The sequence below is a fragment of the Schistocerca americana genome, chromosome 8 (genome assembly GCF_021461395.2).
Source record: "Schistocerca americana isolate TAMUIC-IGC-003095 chromosome 8, iqSchAmer2.1, whole genome shotgun sequence".
In the NCBI taxonomy this organism is placed as follows: Eukaryota; Metazoa; Arthropoda; class Insecta; order Orthoptera; family Acrididae; genus Schistocerca; species Schistocerca americana.
This window is the reverse complement of record NC_060126.1, coordinates 507,660,303-507,678,262: the sequence shown is the minus strand read 5'-3', so window position 1 is coordinate 507,678,262 and position 17,960 is coordinate 507,660,303. Positions and strand designations below refer to the sequence as shown.

The 17,960-nt window shown below is 48.9% G+C and overlaps 1 protein-coding gene across 1 annotated transcript in view; it reads right to left on the bottom strand.

Moving 5' to 3' along the window:
• Positions 1 to 14,408, bottom strand: part of LOC124545947 (vegetative cell wall protein gp1-like) — a 73,850-nt gene extending 59,442 nt beyond the window's left edge. Inside the window, exons 1-2 of the mRNA XM_047124909.1 lie at positions 14,294 to 14,408; positions 5,204 to 5,617 (exon numbers count right to left, since the gene is read on the bottom strand). Coding sequence (XP_046980865.1) covers positions 5,204 to 5,617; positions 14,294 to 14,408 — 529 coding nt within the window. The remainder of the gene's footprint in view (positions 1 to 5,203; positions 5,618 to 14,293) is intronic.
• Between the last annotated feature and the right edge of the window lie 3,552 nt (positions 14,409 to 17,960).

Below are 17,960 nucleotides of genomic sequence, written 5' to 3'. Positions count from 1 at the left end.
TGGTGGCCGAGCATCTGGCTCGTCACAATACGCCAGTCACTACTCATTATGAACTGTGGTATGGCGTTGAAGCTGCATGGGCAGCTGTACCTGTACACGCCATCCAAGCTCTGTTTGATTCAATGCCCAGGCGTATCAAGGACGTTAATACGGCCGGAGATGGTGGTTCTGGGTACTAATTTCTCCGGATCTATGCACCCAAATTGCGTGCAAATGTAATCACATGTCAGTTCTAGGCCGGCCGGAATGGCCGAGCGGTTAAAGGCGCTGCAGTCTGGAACCGCACAACCGCTACGGTCGCAGGTTCGAATCCTGCCTCGGGCATGGATGTGTGTGATGTCCTTAGGTTAGTTAGGTTTAAGTAGTTCTAAGTTCTAGGGGACTTACAACCACAGCAGTTGAGTCCCATAATGCTCAGAGTCATTTGAACCATTTGTCAGTTCTAGTATATTTGTCCAATGAATACCCCTTTATCATCTGCATTTCTTCTTAGTGTAGCAATTTTAATGGCGAGTAGTGTAGAATGTCAAAGAGCTGTAAGATGCTATCTTTCAGCTCCTCTGATACTCCGCCATGTCTTGGTAAATTGTCTCCTCCACAGAAGTCATAGGAGCGACAGCCGTCAAAATTCCCCGTGCCGTGATTTTCCCCATTTTCTACGACGCTGCTAGTCTTTGTGGGTGGACCCGCTCGTGCTGGTCACCCAGCCAGAATCCGGAGCTGCCGCGGCGCGCGCCCGGACCTGGGCCGTAGCTCGCCTGCAGAGGCGTGTCGTCACAGAGTGGTTGCCGCGGTCGGTCTCCAGCGTGTGTCGTTGGTGCGCCAGAGCTTCAGCTTTCTCTGGTACCTTGCTGTACTGTTGGTGGCTGTGAGGCAGGCAGCGTACGACATCCTTCCCCTCTAAGAGAGCGATAGGAGAATCACCTGGGGAATGACGAGGCATCCGAGGGATGAGCGGTCCCAGGACTGGGGAAGCGGGTCTGGGGGTGAGTGCCTGCGAGGGCTGAGCATCAGCTGAAGGCAGTCGTCTTGGGTACAGGTATTATAGATGGGTCTGGAAGAAACAAACCTGAAAATGAAAGATGAGCAGAGACACTGTCTGGTAGTGTTGGCCACGACACGGAAAGCGGCGATGGTTACGTGAAGTCGTCGTCTTGGGAAGTCGACATGGCCACCGAAGGCGGCTACAACACGTGACCCAGTGTGGCCAGGGTTCTGCACTGAAATTTCCAGTAGTGCACAACTAGAGGGCCACAGACGTCCCTCTGAAGGCCCGAGCAGGGCGTGCAGAGGAGGAACAGCAGCAGCTCAGTGCAATGCAAAAGGTTCCTGCTGCCACATGTGGTGCCACCAGCTTGAGGAGCCCTGGAGAGGAGACCGAGCAGAGGTGGCACAGGACGTGCATCATAAGGAGGCGTGTTGCATCCTGCGACGCTGCTAGTCTTAACACAGTGCAAGAACGTAAGAGAAGTGGACGATCGAAGAGGAAGGCGAGACGGATGACAGGAGGCCAGAGTAGCTGAGGGGGCTGGCTGAGCCGAGGGGGATGGAAGAGCCGATCCTGTTCCCAGGAGCGCTGATGCTGGTGGCAACGGCGGCAGCGTTGACGGGTCCAGTGGTAAAGGATTGTTGAGGTTGCAACAGACTGGTCCCGGCAAAGGTTAAGGAAGTAGCGAGGGAACTTCGAAAGGTGTTGTGTGGAGGGTTCGTGAGTAGCAGAAGTGCCAAAGGCTTCGAGTATATTGACTATAATTAAGGAGCAATATGGTGCTGAGAAGTGATGCGGAAGGTGCTGTGGACTGTGTATTGTGCGGTTGAGCATTGAGAGTTCCAGAAGTGCGAAGGATGGGCTCCAATGAAGACTCCTCGGAATTTTAATGGTGTGTGCCAACACAAAAATTTCTGTAGTGGGAATTGTGCTGCTCGCATAAGTGGACTTAGGACCGGGTAGTAGGGTCTTCCCCGGGGTTGAGGAACTTGCGAGAGTTCCAGACGTGTGAGATAAGTAATCAATGGCTCCAATTCTTCATCGACTTCCTGAAGTAACAGTAACAGTGACTGCGTCGTCAACGCCTGGGGGAGGGCAGCATCCAGCTGGGCTAACTTGTTGTATGTGCTGTAAGCGAAGCAGGGGCTGCGCCAAAACGTCTGTGGGCCTCAGTACCTTCAAAAGCACACATACCTGGCGAAAATATCTGCAATGCCCTGAAGAGATGCACGTGTGTGGAAGAGCGACTCTGGGCAACTACAGCAACACACAAGTCTGGCAGTCTCGACGCTAGTCCTTGCTAATTGCTAACCTGATGCTCCTTGTCATCGTTGTAGTATTCGTGACCGAGGGGAACAACACACTGCCATTTATGTACCCACGTAGCGAGTTTAACAAACAGAATATCATTGCATATTTCCCTTTGAACATCATTACACAGTACATGGGTCTGGCTGGAAGTCAATCACTTATCACAACACAGTTTCTTGGGACGAAGGTGTGCACTACTAGTTTCTGGCAGTAGGTCAGTGAGTGGTGCTGCACTGGAATGTTCTTACACAAAGGAAGTTCATGAGACTGTGTTCACCCGAGAGTGGTAGGCTTCTGAAGGAAAGACTGTAGGTAGAATCCAGCGAATCAGTGAGGTAGAAGGTGGTGAAGAAGTCCAGCAAGGTGATGAGCTCGAGCAAGGGTTGAGACGATGCCCAGAGAGGCAGGAATTGAACGACATTTGAGACGAGATCCGGCAAGGCAGGAGATCGAGGAGGATGGTTGAGACCAATGAGGCGGTAGCTCAAGGACTGTTGAGACAAGCTCGAGGACGAAACGATTTTCTAAGGCTTTCCCGGCGATTTGTTGTCATCTCGTAGAATCGGGTGCACTGCCAGTAGTCCGCGTCGACCCAATACGATATTTCGACGTCGTAACTCGGCATCTTCATCAAGTGTTCTCTGAGACTGGTTGACGAGCTGACCTTGCCCCATATTTATGTCTGGGCAGTGTGTGGAGCTCCCTACGCCGCCCGCTCCCACTGTGGCCATTTGTGGCGGTGGTATCAGCCTCTAGACGCTCCATCTTCGGTCTGCGCCCATTACTCACTCACTCACTCACTCACTCACTCACTTACTCATTCCTTACGAGTCTGCCCTGACTCGTGGGGGGACAGATTAAGCATTCGCTGCTATTCCTGCTTATCCTATTTGTTTGAGATGGCTTTCTCTTGGGTCGAATTGGCCTGGAGTTGGTTTCTGGATGGGGATGTCCTGGCTCTGTTACGGAATTTCTACTCCCGCAACGGGTCAGGCCAACGCTTGGTTGGCCTGTGATGTATAGGATGGTCCAAACCCCTGATGAACCGGTTGTCGGGCCGTTCGGCCCGCTCGTAAAACACTCGCGCCGACTGCTTGAAGCGGTCGCGGAGGAGGGGGATGGCTGTCTGCTCGTGCAGCCGTGCAGTCGAGTAGAGCCTCGGCAGGCGCCGAGCGAGATTGAGAGCCCTGTTCTGCACCCTCTGTAGCTTGTTGATGTGCATTTAGGCTGCGTTGCCCCACACCACGGCTGCATATTCCAGCACTGGACGAACCAGCGCCAGATATAACGTGATGCCATGTTGAGGAGGCAGTGCAGACGACGGACTGAGCAGAGGGTACAGAACGCGTAGGTGCCCTGTTGCTCTGCCCCTGACGTCCTCTATATGTGGCTTCCACGTCAGCTTCTGGTCCAGGATGACTCCCAATGCACCAGTTTCCGCTCTAACTAGGACTGGTGGAGCATCACCCGCCGGGGCCGCCCCTGGCACAACAGTGTCGTCTTCTGTCAACACGCCTGGCGTAAAGAATGTGTAAGAGAAACATGATGAAAAAGATGGAAGAAAGCAGAAAACGGAAATGTGTGGAAAATGAAGAAAGCAAAAAGAGAAACAATAAACTGAATAATTAAGAAGAGAAACTGGATCATGGATGAAAGGTAAATGCGACGAAACAGAGAAAATGAAGGGAGACGAAAGTATGAAATGGTGTACAGATTAGCTAGGAACATAGTTTTTGCAAGTAAAAGAAGGAAGACTAACATGGAAATAGAAAGAGTGGAAGATAGCTGTAGAATCGCAGGAGGCTGTGAGCAGATGGCAAGAATATATAGAATGTACGTATAAGATGGATCAAATACCAAGTAAAATCAAGCCTGAAGAGAAGGAATGTATGCTGGAAAATGGAAAGGGATACAGCATCTTGGAAGCAGAAGTAGAAAAGGATCTGCAGGAAATGAAGAATCGGAACAAGAATCGGAACAAGAGAATCAATTCGCCTGTTAAGGATCATAGGGGAAAGATATAACGAGAAAGTTAGATATTTATGCTATTTTTATTGATTTGGAAAAAGCTTTCGACACAGCACAGTCTAACAAGCAGATGGATATTTTAAATAGGAAAGGAGCAGACAGGAAGGAGAGACGATTGCTGCAGAAAGTATATTAACAACAGAAAGTAAGCATAAAGATTGGAAACGAAATTTTTGTGGCGGCGTTCGTAGCGACAAACAATTCGCTGTAGAAACGGCTTACGAAGTCACCGCCACACTTTTAATAGCGGGCCGACCGGTCCGCTGGAACAGTGAACAGAAAGATGAAAACCCAAACACTCTGATTAAATAAAAGTCGGTACTTATCTTTATTAACTAAGATACAGTGAACTCCGTGTCTACCGAAATCTGTCTAGTTCGAGTCGGAGCGGCTAGGTCAGCGTCGGCTGACGACAAACAACAACTCGGCTGCGATGAACACACAACTGACTAGCCAGTACACAATTCGGTGGCGAGTATACAACTGAGCGGCGAATACAGAACTGTCCTAGCGCTCGCGACTCCAGCGCTTAAGAAACCAGAAGCCAGCGGTGGCGCGCGCAGACTTGCGGCGATTTCCTGTCTCACTGGCGCTGCTTATGCGGACGGCGTCCGGACTTTGATGCTGCCAACCTTTTGGCAGCGGGCTCGGGTGGCATTACTGGCTAGGATATAACACTCCTCCCCCCAAATCGCCGCACCGTCGTTGAATAATGACGTGGCGAGCGTCGACGGCGGGGGAGGGGTCTGGCCGCAGGCGTAGCAGAAGAGACGGGGGCGGAGACTGTTGTCGGTGGCAGTCCCCGGTCCGCACCCCAGCATTGTCTGCGCGGGGCCTCGGGAAACACCGACTGAAAACCGAGGTCAGGGTGCACGCCTGTGACCACGGGCGCAGCTTCTGGTACTGGACGCGACGGGGCGTCGGGACCCACGAAGAGAGGCAGCGTCTCCTGACGCTGCGTCGACGGCTGCTGAGTGGGCGCCGGACAAGGCGCTGCGGTGTCAGACTCCTTGGGGGTGCCCAAGGAAAGCGGCTGCAGAACAGGCTGCACAGCCACCGCTTGGGAAGGCGGCCCGGCTGAGGGGTCGACGTCCATCAGCTCCGAAGGCGGTGGCGACTGAAGAGGGACCGCAGGCGCCGGAGCGACCACCTGGGGCGCTCCCGGATGAAGCTGCGCGGGAGGCATCAACGGGACGGGCTGTCGGCGTGGTAGCGGCGACGGCTGCTGCTGCTGCCCTGGGGGCGGCAGCGAAGTCGGAAGGCGCGGCTGGAACCCGCCGCGGACCAAATCTGTGGACAAAGAACGAGCGGCAGAATCCGGGCAGCCAGCGCGGCGCAACTGGTTCTGATGCCTCCTGTGCACCCCAGTAGCACCTTGAACAGTATAAAAACCTCGACTCTGGACACTTATCACGGTACCACGTTCCCAACGACGGCGACCGTGATAAACTCTGAAAAAAACGGCGTCGTCGCGCTGAAAACGCGTGCGATGCTCAGAAGCGGCGGGTCGATCCGGGGGGTGCAACAACCGTAGTAGGGTGCGATGACGACGGCCGTGGAGAAGCTCCGCAGGCGAAGGGCCGTCGCGTGGCGTGGTCCGGTACGACGACAGGAACGTGATGAGGGCCTGCTGACGAGAGTGCGTAGCACGAAGGCGGTCCATATGATCCTTGAATGTGCGTACAAAACGTTCCGCTGCACCATTCGATTGAGGGTGGAACGGCGGAGTAAGAACATGGCGAATGCCACTGGCAGAACAAAAACTTTCAAATTCAGCAGAGGTAAACTGTGGACCATTGTCAGACACTAAAACTTCTGGAAGACCCTCAATACAAAAAATTGAAGTCAACGCCTGTATAGTTCGTGCAGACGTTGTAGACTGCATGGGCACAACAAACGGAAAATTACTAAACGCATCTATCACGATGAGCCAACGAGAATTCCAATATGGACCAGCGAAATCAATATGTACTCGCTGCCAGGGACCGGCAGGGCGTGCCCACTCAAAATAGCGTTGAGGCGGAGCAGCTTGGTGTTCGGCACACGTCGAACAATCTGTAGACATCTGCGTAATCTGCTTATCAACGCCGATCCATGTACAATGACGGCGGGCAAGCTGCTTGGTGCGGACCACTCCCCAATGACCTTGATGCAACAAGGCGAGGACCTTGGATTGGAGCACTTGGGGAACCACTACACGAAGCTGGTCATTCTCGGTGCGTAACAGCAAAACTCCGTGCGAAACAGACAACAGATGACGTTGCGGATAATAGCGACGAACCACAGGATCCGATATGTCCTTTGCCTTGGACGGCCAACCACGTTGAACAAAACGTAATAGTAAACTCAGATGAGGATCCGTAGCTGTCTCACGTGCCACCTGACGATAATCAATCGGAAAATCCCGGAGGGATTGATGCTCATCGGCGTCAATCTGATGGCAAGAGTCGTCAGAGGAATCGAAGACATCATCCGCAGCAATTGGCAATCTAGAAAGCGCGTCAGCGTTTGCATGCTGAGCTGTAGGGCGATACAGTATCTCATACTGGTATTGTGATAACAAAAGAGTCCAACGTTGTAGTCTCTGAGCTGTCCGCTGCGGAACTGGTTTAGACGGATGAAACAGTGACGTCAGGGGCTTGTGATCTGTTACTAAATAGAATGGTCTACCATAGAGGCAGTGATGGAATTTTGTGACACCGAACACAATAGCCAACGCTTCCTTGTCCAATTGGCTATAATTACACTGAGCTTTGTTTAGCGATTTAGATGCGAACGCAATAGGACGTTCGGTGTTACCGACTCGGTGAGACAACACAGCACCGAGGCCGAAAGAAGAGGCATCACAAGCTAACACCAGAGGCTTGTTAGGGTCGTATTGGACCAGACAACGATCATTCAATAAAGCCTCTTTAAGCTGCTGAAAGGCTGATTGGCAATCAGCTGACCACACAAACGGAACATTCTTACGGCGGAGACGATGCAACGGTGCAGCAATCTGTGATGCATTAGGTATAAACCTAATATAATATGTCAATTTGCCAAGAACTGCTTGCAATTCATGCAGATTGCGAGGGGCGGGCAAATCACGAATAGCTGCTAAATGTGACTGGGGGGGATGAATGCCTTGAGCATTAATAACATGTCCCAGATACTCCATCTCCGTAAGGAAAATGAACATTTATCGATGTTGCAACGTAGGCCTGCCTGAGACAACACTTTAAACAAACACTCCAAATTACGGAAATGTTCAGCAGGCGTCCGACCGGACACAACAATATCGTCTAAATAGTTGCAACACGATGGCACATTAGCCAGAAGTTGTGACAAAAAACGCTGAAAAACAGCTGGAGCTGACGCACAACCAAAAGGCAAACGCAGAAAACGGAACAACCCCAACGACGTGTTTATGACAAAATACTGTTGTGATTGCTCGTCGAGGGGCAATTGCAAATATGCTTCACGGAGATCAATTTTGGAAAAGAAACGAGCTTCCCCTAACTTATCCATCAGCTCGTCCGGTCTAGGCAAAGGAAAGGAATCAATGACAGTCTGAGGATTAACTGTCGACTTAAAATCAGCGCACAAACGTAACTTGCCAGACGGTTTCTTTATAATAACTAAGGGAGAAGCCCACTGGCTCGCTGAAACGGGTTGAATAACACCGTTGTTTTGCCAACGACGAGGTTCATCTGCTACAGGAGCCCGGCGGGCGTGAGGCACTGGACGAGCACGAAAAAATCGAGGCTGAGCATTATCTTTTAACGTAATATGAGCGACAAAGTTCGCAGCACAACCTAGTTCGTCTTTAAATATGTCACTGTATTGTTTACACAAATCGGTTATGCTGTCTTGAGGAACAACAACAGAATTAATTTGCAACACATTGTCTTGGATAGACAGGCCAAACAAGTCAAAACAGTCTAATCCGAAAATGTTTACACTGTCTGTAGCGCGGAGCACTGTGAATGAAACAGTTTTTGTATTGCCACGGAATGTGGCTGGCACGCTACATACACCTAACACAGGAATTTGTTCTCCACTATAAGTAGCCAAAGAATGTTTTACCGCTGAAAGCGGCCGAGCGGTTCTAGGCACTTCAGTCCGGAACCGCGCGACTGCTGCAGTCGCAGGTTCGAATCCTGCCTCGGGCATGGATGTGTGTGATGTCCTTAGGTTAGTTAGGTTTAAGTAGTTCTAAGTTCTAGGGGACTGATGACCTCAGCAGTTAAGTCCCATAGTTCTCAGAGCCATTTGAACCATTTTTGAACCGCTGAAAGTTTAGGGCGGCCGATAGCCGCATACGTAGCACTATTTATGAGAGTCACAGACGCACCAGTGTCTAATTGAAAATTGAAGGTCTTATCCTGGATGCGTAGCTTCACAAATAGTTTATTACACTGTCTCTGGATCGGTGCAGTGGAGGCGGAAGACACAAAATCAGCGCGTTTAGCGCGTGTTCGCTGCTTACGACAACTCGTGGGTTGGGCGGGTGGAACAACAACTCCCGCTTCACTTGCAGTCTGTACATTACGTTTTACAGCGTTTGAATTACGCTTGGGTCGCATAGCAGAGGGCTGGGTGGGTGGCTTATTGCGAACAAGTTTATTACCCACACGAACCGTGGAAGAGTCTTTAAACGCGACCTCCTGGGCGGGCTGGCTTTGAAGAACATGAATATGCATGGGCTGGGCAGCACTAGAATTGTTCTTGCGTTTACGCAAACAAACAGTCTGGATGTGTCCTTTCCTTTGACAAAAGTGACAAACCGCGTATCTTAACGGGCAACGTTCACGAGGATGAGCAAGAACACACTTAGGGCAAGACTTAACTCTATCATTTTGCACACGCGGCTGACGAATGTGTTTAACATGACGCGGCCGGCTAGTGTTTACAGTCTGACTCTGCCGGTGGGGCCGCGGGCGTGACATAACTTGCTTAGCACAGGCAATTTGAGAAATACATGGCTGATCTAACTCACACTCAGCATAGTCAAAAGTATCTTGGGCTTCAATGATGTTCATCACAGTCTCTAATGACGGGTCAGACAACTTTAAGATAGCAGCACGAATACGAGAATCTGCAATGTTTTGAGTAATAGCGTCTCGTAACATGACATCACTGTAGGAAGCTCCACACACACAATTAAATCGGCACTGACGGGTGAGGCCCCGTAAATCTGTTAACCACTGTTTATTAGATTGATGTGACAGTTTCTTTAATCTGAAGAACTTGAATCTGGCTGCTGCCACATGAACTCGCGACTCGAAATACTCAGCAAGCTTGTTAACAACAACATCATAGTCTAAAGCTTCTGGCTTGGATTCCGGGAACAACTTACAAAGTAGTCGATAGACTTCCACGCCTGCAGTGGAAATTAAATAAAGCTGCCGCTCAGTACCCGTGATTTTGTAGACTGTCATGTGCGCCTGCAACTGCGCGAAATATTCTCGCCATTCTTCTCGTGATGCATCAAAAGCACGGAAAGGTGGTGCTGCCTGTGCTTGTTCCTTTTGTGTTGGAGGATTAGCCGCTTGTTTGGCGATTGCTTCCACCAGACTTTGTATTTGCTGACTCTGTAACAAGATCAACTGTTGTAATTCGGCAGACATAGTGAACACAAATTAAACCAGCCCCCAAAATTTTATCTCTATAATAAGTATAACAAGAAACAAGTTGAACCAGCCCTGCACACGAGTTCGGAAGTCCTCGTCGCCAGTTTTGTGGCGGCGTTCGTAGCGACAAACAATTCGCTGTAGAAACGGCTTACGAAGTCACCGCCACACTTTTAATAGCGGGCCGACCGGTCCGCTGGAACAGTGAACAGAAAGATGAAAACCCAAACACTGATTAAATAAAAGTCGGTACTTATCTTTATTAACGAAGATACAGAAACACAGTGGTGAACTCCGTGTCTACAGAAATCTGTCTAGTTCGAGTCCGAGCGGCTAGGTCAGCGTCGAAAAACAACAACTCTGCTGCGATGACTAGCAAGTACACAATTCGGTGGCGAGTATACAACTGAGCGGCGAATACAGAACTGTCCTAGCGCTCGCGACTCCAGCGCTTAAGAAGCCAGAAGCCAGCGGTGGCGCGCGCAGACTCGCGGCGATTTGCTGTCTCGCTGGCGCTGCTTATGCGGACGGCGTCCGGACTTTGATGCTGCCAACCTTTGGGCAGCGGGCTCGGGTGGCATTACTGGCTAGGATATAACAGAAATGTCTGAAGAAAGCAACACTGGTACGGGCGTTAGAAAACTCTGTTGCCTCTCCCCTCCTATTGTTCAAGCTACACGTGAAAGAGGTTATTACGAAAGGCTTAGGTGGAAAATGACGAATGTGTACTGATGTGTATGATTTGGTGATGGTATTAGTGGCAGAAAGTGAACGAACTGCAAATAAAATTCCAAAAGGTCTGTCTGAATGATCCTTGTGTAGATAATGGGATGAGAATCCATGCGGTAAAAACAAATAGTATGGTTATTGGCAAAGGAAGGAGATCGGCGCGCATATTAAGATAGGACATGTTGTTATAAGCCAAGTAAGAGTATTTAAATATTTTGGAAGGACGGTTGCTGAAGACTTGAGAAGCCATCAAGAGTTGAAAGCTCGCTCTGCTATCGCGGAGGAGGCATTCAAGAGAAAGAGGAGATTATCATGTGGAAAACTAGATAAGAGTCTGAGGAAACGACCTGGCAAGTGTTTGGTCTGGAGGGTGGCAGAAACAAGTACACTGCGACCGGAGGTTGAGAAAAGGGTTGAAGTATCTGAGATGTGGGGTGTGGGAGAGAATGGATAAGCTGGACGGAAAGAGTGAGTTACAAAAGAGACTGGGAAAAAGGGTTGGTGAGAGGAGAAGACTGCTGCAGGTTGTAAGATAAAGGAAGAAGAGCTGGAGAGGACATTCGATGAGACGGAAGTGCCTGCTGGTAGACGCTTTGGAAGATCTAGTTCGTGTGAGGGGGTTGAGAGGAAGGTGCAGATAAATGACAGACTGGAACTGGAAATTACGCAGACCTGAAGAGGGTGGCAGAAGGCAGGAGAGCACAGAGAGTTACCACGTCGACAGAACACTGATGACGGTGATTCCAAACGAGAGCTAAGCGTCGTAATCACCAGTGTGATCTGTGACTCTCAACACCCGGCAGGTGTGTTAGTCGTCGTCAGCTCGATGGAACTGACATAACCATTTCTACGAGTGTTAAGTGTTGTAGAACGCTGAGGCGTAGCAAACGTCGTTGCTACAGGATGCCCTACAACTGAAGACAACACTGCTGGAACGTATTACTTCCTCCCTCTCGGTTCTCGCGAAATGACCTCGACGAGAAACAGGTACCGCTGAGGTTTATCGAACAGTCGATATACTACGTACGACTGAAAAGGAAAGGGGAAATTACAGGGTCCCTCCCCGTATATTTTCCCTCCTGTTGCAGGTTCAATAACCGTTCTTATAAAAGGCAGGTAACTCGTAAAAATGTAATTGCGATTTCCATTTCATCGACAGCCCGCAAAAAGCAGTCCACAGATATTTGATAATTCGTGAAATATACTTTTTCATTTGTGTTAAATTCTGTTCAACAGAGCTAACTTCCAAACTCTTTTTTGGTAAAATGGACAGAATTAAAAGTAATTAATGCAATTTTGTCATAGATAGACATGGCGATAGACATTGTTGGAAGACCGTGGCTGTTATATAAACTAAACTATTGATGGTGAACGGCAACCAGCCACAAACTGGTTTTACGGTACTTTATTCAAAAAGTACCGTTACCGGTTTCGAATATTTCTTCTTATATTTTTCTTTTTTTCTTTTGTTATAATTCCTTATCAGAAGGTTTTTTCATGGTTTCATCAATACAGATTATACACTGGTTTCCTGTGAGTTGCCCTAGGATAAAGAATAATTTACAAATTACAAATGTGTAACGAAAATGGTTGCGCTACATATTTGTGTTGGAAAACAACTTACGTAAAATGTCCATCTGGCGCATTTGTACAAGCAGTTTTCTTGCAGTGAAATATATTCTCAGTGATGTATGTATTTTCACAGTCACAAACGTTCCAATGCATAAAACGACTTTCCAAAGTCCACCACATGTTCTGATTTTTAGCACACGAAAACAAATACACATTTTGCTATGTAGATGGGTGTTAAAGATGCTATAGCGCAATGATAGAAAGATATGGCTTTTTTGAGGGGGGCGGGAGGGGGAAACGAAAATTACTGTTATGTAGGATTGAAATAGTGTTTTACATTAAATCTAGGGCATTAAATTCAGATAGAAACGATTAACAGTAATTAATGTTAGAAACAGGCAACAAATAGCACCTGCGCGGCGCTGTGGAGTTCGCCTTCCTAGTATCTTTGGCCTGGACCGTCGGTAAAATAGTGGCCTAGTTACGATCCACAGCGGACGGATTGAGGTTGGTTGCGGCGGTCGCTTACTTCACATGAAAAAAGAAAAGACTGCGCGCAAGAATCAGTCCCCATAAAAGAAAAATTTAAGCTATTCAAATAATAGTGCATCGAAAGCGGAATATGTAGTAACTTTACTGTAAGTGAATTACACTGAAGCGTCAAAGAAATTAGTACACCTGCGTAATATCGTGTAGGGCCCTCGATACACGTCAGGGCATGGACTCGACTAATTGCTGAAGTAGTGCTGGAGGAAATTGACACCGTGAATCCTGCAGGGCTATCCATAAATCTTTAAGAGTACGAGGGGATGGAGATCTGTTCTGAATAGCACGTTGCAAGACATCCCAGATATGCTCAACAAAGTTCACGTTCAGGGAGTTTGGTGGCCGATGGAAGTGTTTAAACTCAGAAGTGTGTTTCTGGAGCCACTGTGTAGCAGTTCAGGACGTATGGGGTAACGCATTGTCCTGCTGGAACTGCCCAAGTCCGGCGGAATACACAAAGGGCATAAATGGATGCATCTGATCAGACAGGATGCTTAGGTAATTGTCACCTGTCAGAGTCTCTACGTAGATGTATCAGCGTCCCACATCACTCCGACTGCACACGCCCCATACCATTACAGAGCCTCCACCAGCTTGAACAGTCCCCTGCTGATATGCAGGATCCAAGAATTCATGAGGTTGTCTCCACTCCCTTACACGTCCATCCGCTCGATACACTTTGAAACAAGACTCGCCCGACCAGGCAACATGTTTCCAGGCATCAAGAATCCCATGTCGATGTTAACGGGACCAGGCGAGACATAAAGGTTTGTGTCGTGCAGTCATCAAGGGTACGCGAGTGGGCCTTCGGCTCCGAAAGTCCATATCGATGATGTTCCGTTGAATGGTTCGCACGCTGACACTTGCTGATGGCCCAACATTGGAATCTACAGAAATTTGCGGAAGGGTTGAAAGATTCTCTTTAGTCGTCGTTGGTCCCGTTCCTGCAGGCTCTTTTTCTGACCGCAGCGATGTCTGAGATTTGATGTTTTACCGGATTCCTGATATTCACGGCACACTCGTGAAATAGTCGTTACCTCGGAGATGCTGTGTCCCATCGCTCGTGTGCCGACAGTAACACCACGTTCAAACTGACTTAAATCTCGATCACCTGCCACTGCAGCAGCAGAAACCGATCTAACAATTTCGCCAGACACTTGTTGTGTTGTAGAGGCGTTGCCGACCGCAGCGTCGTATTCTGCTTGTCAAATGATATCTGCGTTTGAAGACGCATGCCTATACCAGTTTCTTTGGCGCTTCAGTGTAGAAAGGGTAGCTGACTCTGACACTACTGTGCCTGCCGCAGTGGTACGGATACGGAAGTTATTGTCAACAACCGGGTGGTTTACAAATACTAGTGCTCCCGGAAGTAGCTGGCTTGGGGAATACAGGTGTGTGAGCTGTGCCTCTGGAGGCGGGGACGCTAAAGACAGGCCGACGCTGCGGCGACACGGAGGGTGGGTACGCCCGAGGCGCGCCGTTCTCTCCGCCGGGAGCGGCCCGCCTGCGGCAGAAGTGGCCCCCTGTGCTGCGCCGCGGCCGTAATTTCCCACAAACGAGCGGCGCCTTTTGTGCGGCCGCGACCCCTGACCTTCGGCACGCGGCAGCCGCCGGCGCATTGTCTGCGCGCGCCTACCGCCCGGGCGGAGTCGCTTCGCGGATCGCCAGTAATTATCCGAAAAGTAGCGGCGGTAGTAGCAGCAGCAGCAGCAGCAGCGACAAATGTCGAGGACTGAAAGCTACCGCCACCTGCCAAGTACTCGCCGCTTCTGCGCTCACATCGAATAACAAGCGCTCGCTCAGTGAAGAACAGAAACGGAGAAGAGTACGAGTCTTGTGTTGAGGGTTGCATACATTAGAAATTAAGGCGCCGCTGTTACGTCAGTCTCGCCGCTGTTGTATGCGAGGATGACGAGTCTGGGAACGGTGAGGCTGCTCTTGTTTCCTCCTCGTACTGAAGCGAGCAGGAGTGTAAGACGACTCGTGGCTCAGTACACAAGCTCAGTCCTCAATCTTGCAGTTATAAAGTAGCACTGACAGGGCGAATGTGACTGATTGCTGTGATCAGAAAAAGGCCTACGACGACACTGCGTCTTGCGTGGACGGTGTGAGACGAAAATTACGTGATGCAGTATACAAAATTGCAAATATGCTCCATTACAGGAAAACGTTCTACGCTATACACCAAACTTCCAAGAAAAAACAAAGTTCGTCCAATGCAAACACAATGCCTGTATTCGTGCTTATTACACCTCCACCATCAGACAACATACGTGACCCCTCAAATGAAAACATGGCACACAGCAACTTCACAGTTACATCCCCGCGTCCAAAAAGCGCGCTATTCATACATCCGCTGGCCGTGACAACTAACGTTTACGGGATAATAGCGAGTTGTGGCTTCAATTTCTGTAACGTTTTCGTAGACTGTTGTATATTTATCGTGATAATGAACAAGATTTAGTGAATACACAGCATCCTCGTGTCCTGTTTCCTTGTATTGTTATCAGAGACTCTGTAGTATTTAGAGTACACACACACACACGCACACACACACACACACACACACACACACACATACACAGAGAGAGAGTAAATCACCCAAATCACCAGGGGCATGTGTGTGTGAAATCTTATAGGATTTAACTGCTAAAGTCATCAGTCCCTAAGCTTACACACTACTTAACCTAAGCCGGCCGCGGTGGCCGAGCGGTTCTAAGCGCTTCAGTCCGGAACCGCGCTGCTGCCACGGTCGCAGGTTCGAATCCTGCCTCGGTCATGGATGTGTGTGATGTCCTTAGGTTAGTTAGGTTTAAGTAGTTCTAAGTTCTAGGGGACTGATGACCTCAGATGTTAAGTTCCATAGTGCTCAGAGCCATTTGAACCATTTTGAACTTAATCTAAATTATCCTAAGGACAAACACACCCACCCACCAGGGGCATGTATTGTTAGCCAATACGTAGATTGTAATAATGCTTAGAAAGTGTCTTTTTTGTGGAAACATACTCTTTCTTAAATAGAACATCTTCTGTTGACATTAACAAACTAAAAGTAGAGTAAACTAGGATGGCAGAGGTGTTTGTTAACAGGAGTCTACAGCGAGCCGTTTACGAGATATCGTACTCTGGAAAGTTAAAGTTGACACTTGTACAAGACTTGTGGTAGCACACATTAAAAAACGACACAAGTGTATACACTGGTTGTGTGTGTATTCTGACCATCACGGTTTCTTTTCAAAATGACCTCCGGCGATGGCAATACACGCTTTCAGTCTGGTATGGAACGACCACTGCACGCGTTATAACATTTCGGAGGAGATACACGAACAGGCTGCAGTTATACGTCCTCGCACATCATCAGGTGTGGTCGGTATGTCCTCGTAGATAGCGTCTTTCAGCTTCCCCCACAGAAGAAAGTGTGCAAGCGCGAAATCCGGGGAACGGACCAGCCAAGGTACACGTCCCCTACGTCCAATCCGACGATATGGAAACAATTCGTGTAGACGTACTGTGGCACTTCGTGAACTATCGGTTGAACAGCCATCATGCTGGTACCACAGGTTCCTCCTAGTCCTCAAAGAACGTCCTCTAGCATCCGTGGAAGACGGTCTGTTAGGAAGCTGCGGTACTCCTGGGTGTTCTGTACTCCGTCTATGAAAACCGGGCCCATGACCTGATGGTTCATTATCCCACACCACAGACTTACATTCCATGGAAGCTGATGTTCCATCTGACGAAGCCAACGCGGATTGTCAACAGTCCAGTAGTGCATGTTTTGGCGGTTTACCTGGCCGTGATTGCTAAACGTGACTTCATCATAAACAAGATACACGGTACATCTGCAGTATCCTGACGTAAAGCCCATGTAGAGAATGCTCGTTTCCATATGGGTCTTCATGGAGAGAGGTGATACAGCTATGTCGATGGAGAACGCGTATGACACTTGCCTGACCCGTGTCCCTTCCTCGTGCAATTACGCGGGAGCTAAAGTGCTGGTCAACTGCCAGAGCAGCGCGAAATCAATAATTCCCCCCTCTTCTGTCGTCGCTTGTTTCCTCCTGTTACGTTGTCTTGGTGTTACACTACCTCATTCACGTAACTGGATGAAGAGACTGATAAGTAATTGCCGAGGAGGGATATCTTGCCGCATACACCGTACAGGATCGAACTGCATTCTTCCTACCTCTCCATCCGCCATGAGCATGTCGGCTTTTTCTGCACTGGTAAATCTCAGCATCCACTCACGACCCACTGCTTGGACTGTCACACAGTAGCTGACTAGCAAGTCTCACTGCACTCAACGAACACCCAAGCACAATGTAAGCAAAGATGACAACATCGTACGTAGCAACTACGCAGTTTGAATGGCGCAAACAAATCTCGGTGTGGAAACTTTTTCAAAATGTGGTATCTCGTAGACGAGTCGCTCTAGACTCCTGCAACGAACACCACTGACATTCTAATTTTCCCCACTTTTAGTTGGTTAATGTCAATAAGCATTGTTCGATTTTAGAAAACGACTATGTTTGCTCAAAAAATGCACTTTCTATTATTACACTCTGTGTATTGGCTAACAATACGAACCCCTCACTCACTGCTAACCTACCAGTTGCGTGTGTAGCGGCTTTACCGCGACTCCTCGATCTTACTTGTGGACGCGTGTGCTCACCCTCCTCTCTACGCTAGCGCAGTCCACTTGCGCGCGACAACAGACTCAACTCAGGAGTTTTCAGCTAAATAGGCAGCAGTGGCACCTCGAACCTCCGACAGTACGGAGATGGCGAGTTCGGAAATAACGTCACAGCAAAGAGAAGTTGATGCAGCTCTCCATGCTACTCTATCCTGTACAAGCCTCTTCATCTCTGAGTATCCACAGCAACCTACATCCTTCTGAATCTGATAGTGTATTCAAATATTGGTCTCCCTCTACGATATTTACCCTCCACACTTTTCTCCAGCACTAAATTGGTGGTCCCTTGATGACTATAAGAAGGGATCGGTTGGTAGGACACATTCTGAGGCAAGTTGTGCCACAAATTCCTCCCAATTATATTCAGTAACTCGTCGTTATTTAAATGATTACCCATCTAATCTTCAGCATTCTTCTGTAGCACCACCTTTCAAAAGCTTTTATTCACTTCTTGTCTAAACTGTTTATCGTCCGTGTTTTA